Source organism: Chenopodium quinoa, unplaced genomic scaffold, assembly GCF_001683475.1.
Source record: "Chenopodium quinoa cultivar QQ74 unplaced genomic scaffold, ASM168347v1, whole genome shotgun sequence".
Lineage (NCBI taxonomy): Eukaryota > Viridiplantae > Streptophyta > Magnoliopsida > Caryophyllales > Amaranthaceae > Chenopodium > Chenopodium quinoa.
This window is the reverse complement of record NW_018744620.1, coordinates 979749-986269: the sequence shown is the minus strand read 5'-3', so window position 1 is coordinate 986269 and position 6521 is coordinate 979749. Positions and strand designations below refer to the sequence as shown.

Genomic DNA, 6521 nt, shown 5'->3' with positions numbered 1-6521 from the left:
CCCTGTCCTTTGATTACTTTTCATCAGTGTTGTTTGCTTGTTAGATCTGTCTTCCTGCTTCTGGTAGCATGTTGGATCTTTGTTCCTGTTTCTGATTTTGTTGGAAATTGTTGGTAATTGTCAGTGCTTGTTGTTAGTTATTGTTGGGCCTTAGATGTTGGTTATTGTTGGAAATTATTGTTGGTTATTGTTGGAAAATATTGTTGGTTATTGCTGGAAATTGTTGTTTGCTATTGATGGACACTGTTGTTGGCTATTGTTGGAAAATATTGGTGGTTATTTGTGGAATTTGTTGTTTTCTATTGTTGGACATTGTTGTTGGCTATTGTTGGACATTATTGTTGTTGCATGCTACATCTTTTGGATTCATTGACTTGTGTTGATGATTTGGTGTTGGATTAATGAATTCTAGTACGTAGGTGGTACCTAGGGGAGTTTGATTGATGAATGATGAGGCTATTGTGTGCTTGATTTTGTGAGGTTGGACTGTTTGCACCTTAGAATATTCTCAATGATCATTTATGTAGAGAACATTGTTAGTCCCTTTATATTGTTACATTTGTTCATAAAGGAGTCCCAATGTTTTGTATTTTGATACACTCAAGTAGTGAGTTCCCCATTACATTGACTTGAGTGGTGTTTTCTAATCCAAATGATGAAGGGACTCCATTGAATTACACTTCAAATAAGAGTTTTGCTCCAACAATCCCTTTATTGAGATTATTGTTGAGGTAACCTTGTGATGAAGTGATGTATTCAACAATCATGCACTTTCTTCTGATGGATTTATTGGCCACACAACAAAAATCATTTTCATTCCAATCAAAATGTGGTTACAAATGGACCTTAACATGATCAAAAGAAGTTACATATGACTGCCTTAGACGTTTGGGTCATCCTAATAAACAAAATACACCTAACCACCTATTCATTCAGACAGAGTTAAAAAAAAGAAGATAAAAAGAGCTAAGTGGTTATGTGTGGCAGTCCAAGTTGTTCTTGTGTTGTGGTCTGGTCTGATGAGTCCCCTAGTCTGCATCTACCTCCATATCTTCTTCTGCATCTTGATTGCCTTGAGTTGTTGGCCTAAACATGGTGTTTAGGTACTCCACAGCCTCCATCACAACTTCCTTCTTCAACTCAACTTGATCTAGCATAATGCCAAAATTTTCAAGTTTCTTTTTGTTCATGTGGGGTATTTTGTACTTGTTCCCACCTTGTGCCTTGAGAATTTTTATCATACATCTTTGCAAAGTCACTCATATGTACTTGTTGACTTGAGGTTTGAATGTGTCATAAGACTCAATGACTTTCTCAACTATCTCATCTAGGTTGCTAGGAAAAGATTGATATTGCAAAGACTGAATTGACCTAAATAAGCCTAGATCCAACACATTCAAATCAAGTGACTGTGTTGGTTGGAATACAATTTGAATGTTGAACCCATTTGCTGTTGTTGCTGCAATGAACTCCTCATCTCTGGGAACTTGGTGAGGCCTTGCATTGTCCCATTGAATAACAACATTTTTGGGCAGACTTTCAGGCCATTTAGACACAATTGCTGGTATGACCTTAGTGAGTAACATCTCCCTAATAACCTCTCTGTTGACATTTTGGAGTGCCTTTGTAACTAATGTGCCCGCTGCTCTATTTTTTCTTGATTTCTTAGCTCTCTCTTTGATTGTGAATGGGAATATGCCATACTTCCCATCATGGAGTAGTTCCCCTTTTGTGTCATACAATGGCTTCCCAATGATTTCCATGAACATTTCCTTTAGCTTGAATCTTCTTGACTGTTGTTCCCTGTAGAGATCTTCCTCTTTAGGGAGGAGATAAAATCTCCTCTTATCAGGATTAAGATAGAACCATTTCTCATCAATGTGTATGACATGGTTCATGTCAACAAAAGTGGGGTCCTCATTTACGGTGACTGAGTTTATATGTGACAGAACCCATTTCATTCTAGCTACCTTGTGGTCTGATGTCAATGCTGGCTTGTTACTACTTGTGTGTATTCTCAGCCTTCCCTTTTTCTTCAAATTATGAAGAGTGACATGAGAAATCTTCAAGGCAGCTGCATAACTTTTTCTGTCTGCCTTAGATGTAGAGGGACTGACTGTAGGAACTCATCTGAAAATTCCCTTGGCTTTGGACCTGTTTTACCATACTTCTTAGTCCTGACATCAATCAAATTCCCCTGTGCCTTAATTTTTTTTAATGTCAGTGAATATTCTAGTGATTGTTGATTTGTGAACACTGAATTGAATTGGTAAAATCTTCTTGTGACCCTTTGGTAAGTTCCCATCTTGCATTTTCACCAACATTGCATCAACAATTTCCTTTTTTTTTTTTTTTTTTTTTTTTGTGTGCAAAGTGAGTGCTTCCGTTGAGTTTGTTGAGTGCCAACTTCATTGAATGCTTGCATGTCATGGTCTTCATCCTTTTCATGTGCAATGTGAACATCTTGTGTGCCTTGCTGCCCATTTTCTTCTTCTTCTTCTTCTTCTTCTTCTTGCATGTTTTCATTTTCTGTTTCATATGCCTTTAAATCTTCATCTTGCATTTCTTCTTGTTCATCATAGTAGATTTCTGCCATTGTGTTCCTCTGTTAGCATTTGATCAACATCAAAGAACAGAGCATCCGCCTTGTGTCTGAATTTTTTTTCCTCAGTTTAGGTGATGATATAGGGCTGGCTGTTGCTTGTTTTTTGGGGAGATGAAGCTGCCATAGGTGAATATATAGCTAATGTAGGTTGCTAGGTGATGAAGATGATGAAGATTGAAGATGTGCAACACTAATTTTAGTTTAGGAGAATTTTTTGGGTAAATATGGGCTAATCATGGGTAGTTAGTGCTAACTTTTGGGTAAACATTTCATCTTTTGGAATAATTCTGTTATGTAATTATTGGTGAAACATTGAATGCTTGTGGTATTTGGGGGCTGGTATTAATAAGCCTCATAAATGATGAATGCTTGGTTTAAATGCAAGCCAAAAATTTGAATGTATGTTGTTATTTTTTTATTTTTTATTTTTTATTTTTATAAAGAAGGAGGGAAATGAAAACCCACCCAAAAATTCAACCAATTCGAATTTTTGGTGAAAATTGGGAGGGAAAACAAGTCCCTCCTTAAAGTAGCAGATTTTCCCACCAATTTGCAAGTGGGCGGGTCCTACTCTCTCTCTTCTCTTCCTTTAATTGCTTTACAAAACTTTCCCTAATCTTTGCCCCTTAAGTTTTGCCTTGGTAACCGCAACCCCTCCAAAGTTGCACAAAATATTTAACGGAGGTAGTACATTAATTAAGCAACAGTAAAAACTTTTGGAATGTATTAGTTTCTTTTGAAATTTAGAAGTCGAAAAATTGTAGTTTCTTACTATCTATCATACTCCCTCTTTTATTTTTATTTATTTATTTTATTTATTTATTTATTTTTTTTAAGTGTTACACTTATTCAATTGTGTTTTTTAAGTGTTATACTTTTTTTTTTTTGACAAAAAGCTACTTTTAATATTATATTTTTCTCATCTCATGGTCTATATTCAAACCCACTATTATTTTTATTTTATTTTTTTAAAAAAATTCTCTCATATTACTTTTCAATAAAATATTAACTCCACTATATTTTTTTAAAATTTTTAATACTCCAATTATTGCATCACTTATCTCTTATTTTAGTTAAGACAATTAAATTGCCTAAAACTATGTGCCGGTCAAAGTGTAATATTTAAAAAAAAACATGGGGTGAGTAATAAATTAGTGTTTTATCTACCTGGAGCTCTCTATTGGCCTTGGATTGATCGGTTGAGGAATGATCTAATTAGGAAAAAAAAATAGGGGTGACGTTTATTGAATGCAAAATGAGAGAGAAACACCGGATTTAAGGTGGTTTGACCATTTAAAACGAAGACCAAGTGAAACTTCGATAAGGAGGCTTGAAGAAATGAAGAGTTGCAAAGTGATGGGATCTCGACTCTCAAGAGGTAGAGAAAGACCTAAGAAAAAAAGGCACTTGAAAGTGGGTGATTGAGAGTGATATGGGTATTTTGGGGGTTAAGAAACATATGGTGTACAATAGGACAAAACGGAAGGAGAAATTTCACGTAGAGAATTTGTCATAATTTAATATATGTATATTTTGTTGGGTTTCGTAGAGTCCGACCCTACGCGGAAGGGAAACCCACCCAAGACCCGCACACTAATTAAAGCAACTAAGCATGCAATCACTAATTAAACAACAATTAAGAGAGAGAAAGAAAAGACATTCTTACCCTAGTCGCGTGCTTCGCTCGAATCCCGAGCTCTTACTTGAACCCCACAAATGCAAGGTCTCCGACGGCTCGTACCCACGAATCCGGCCCGAACAATCCAAGTCCCGAAGGTTAGTCGGGACCCGACCAATAAAAACTAGAGTTTTACGAACTTAAGGTTTTCTCACTTTTCTAAGGAGATGCCTTTTTAGTTCCAATCAAGTGTTCTTCCCAAATCCCAAAACCTTGGTATTTATAGGGAAATGACCTTGAATTCCCATTCTCAATCAATGTGGGAGATTTGCAATTTTCCCTATTTTATTTTAATAAAAAACAAAATAAAATTGCAATGCAATCAATAAGTTACAAGTGGCAAGAGGAGGAGAGGGAGAAGGTGAGGAACACCAAGGGAGGGGACCAACCCACCTTGCTCCCCAAGGCAAAGACCAAGCTTTGGTCCTTACTCAAAAACCGTGAACTGGCCGGAACAGCTTGCTGCCAGCTAGCCTTAGCTGCCAAGGCAGCCTTGCTGGCGCCTGGCGCCTTGGCTGTGCTAGCAAGCCAGCTAGCACTCGCATGTGCACAGCTAGCAAGCTACGCACACCATGCGAGCTGCTGCTGTGGCATGGCATGTGCTGGGTGCTGCCTAGCAAGGCTGCTAGTGCAAGCCACTGCTATCCTCGCAAGATGCCCAGCCTAGCTCTCACACGCACAGTGCACATTTCTAGCAAGGCCCAGCCCTGCGATGCTGCGTGCTTGCGAGAGGGTGGCTGCTGGGTGCGCGCCACTGCCTAGCACCACGCACAACCTATCATGCTAAGCACGCTGCTATGCAATGCTCGGTGCGTGGCTGCGATGGCTGGACGCTGCTATTGCCTAGCACGCTAGCAAGGCTGCCAGCGCGTAGTACCACGCATAGCATAGCACTCCTAGCATGCTGCTATGCGATGGTGCGTGGCTGCGATGGCTAGGCGAGCAATGCTAGCCCATGCCTTGCGCCAGCGCTTAGCATGCAAGTAAGGCCTAGCCTTGCGATGCTTGGGCGCATGGCGTGCTAGCACACATGCAAGGTTGTGATGCTTGCGGTGGCTAGCTAGCATGCATGAGCCTAGCACGCCTAGCATGCTATACTTGCGATGGGTCTTTCCTAGACTAGCACTCACATGGCTAGGCCAATGCGAGGCTACGGCTAGGCTCGTACTTGTAACTTGATTGATTTCATGTCTCGTCGAATTCCAAACTCGACCCGACTTGCGACGCTCGATCTCGATGCTCTAAGCTCGATATTCGACGTCTTTGTTCGTAAAACTCCGACGACTCATCAAATCCTTCGGATTGATTCGTCGTATCGGATCGGTTGTTCGATGTCGCTTAATGTCTTTTCTTGAGCTATAAGGTAAGATTCTTCGTCTTCCTTATTATGTCCAGAAGTGTTTATTGATTTTCGAGTTCGACTGTCAATAAACAGATGATTTCTAAAATCCATCTGAGCACGGCCATGCATTTTCACAGTCTCGCTCATCGAGAGGCCTTGTAAACAGCAAAGACATATTCCCTATTGTTAATACGGGGACATTCCCAGTCTTGTACTGTAAGTTTCCCTTACTAAGAGGACCTAGTCGCCTGAGTGCTGCCGTTATAATCCTCATTTATGGTAGACGTTTGACAACATCAAAACGACTAGTACTCAAACAAGAGAACTTGCAATACTCATGGTCGAGGAAAAAGGTTCCGATAGCAATAATGAGAAATATACTTATGACGAGTTGATATCTCTTAAAGTATTCTCATAGGTCTATTCGGTATAGTTCCAAACTAGTACCTGTGCAAATGATTTATGACTTTCATGTCCTCGTAGCACAAGAAACGGTGCTATAAATCATACTACACACTAATCTCAAGTGGTCATTAATCGTCCATCGTTTAAATGACCTTGATTAGGGACAATTTTCGATTAAAATATTCAATGTTCACTTAACAGGTGTTTTTTTATCCAAGAAATGGTCTTGATACCCTGTTTTGAATATTCTCAAAAATTGAATGGACTCATTATTTAATTCTAAACCACAATTAAATAGATATGGAGTAATCATAAATTTGCAGAAAATTTAATTGCTCCAAAATTGAATGGTTCAACATAGTGTTTTACATTAAGACATCAAGTTTAATTAAAACATCTATACTGGGAAATCAAAGCCAATCTCCAATGTGCTTGATTCCCATTGCCTCAACGTGCTTGTTGTGCTTCACTTGAGACAAAGGTTTAGTCAG

At 39.0% G+C, this 6521-nt stretch overlaps 1 protein-coding gene across 1 annotated transcript; it reads right to left on the bottom strand.

Moving 5' to 3' along the window:
- Positions 1 to 1028: 1028 nt before the first annotated feature.
- LOC110700202 lies at positions 1029 to 2596 on the bottom strand. Its single transcript, XM_021877709.1, has 3 exons — positions 2408 to 2596; positions 1311 to 2096; positions 1029 to 1223 (listed from the first exon to the last, which is right to left on the bottom strand). Exons 1-3 carry the CDS (start codon positions 2594 to 2596, stop codon positions 1029 to 1031), a joined length of 1170 nt encoding a protein of 389 aa, XP_021733401.1.
- Between the last annotated feature and the right edge of the window lie 3925 nt (positions 2597 to 6521).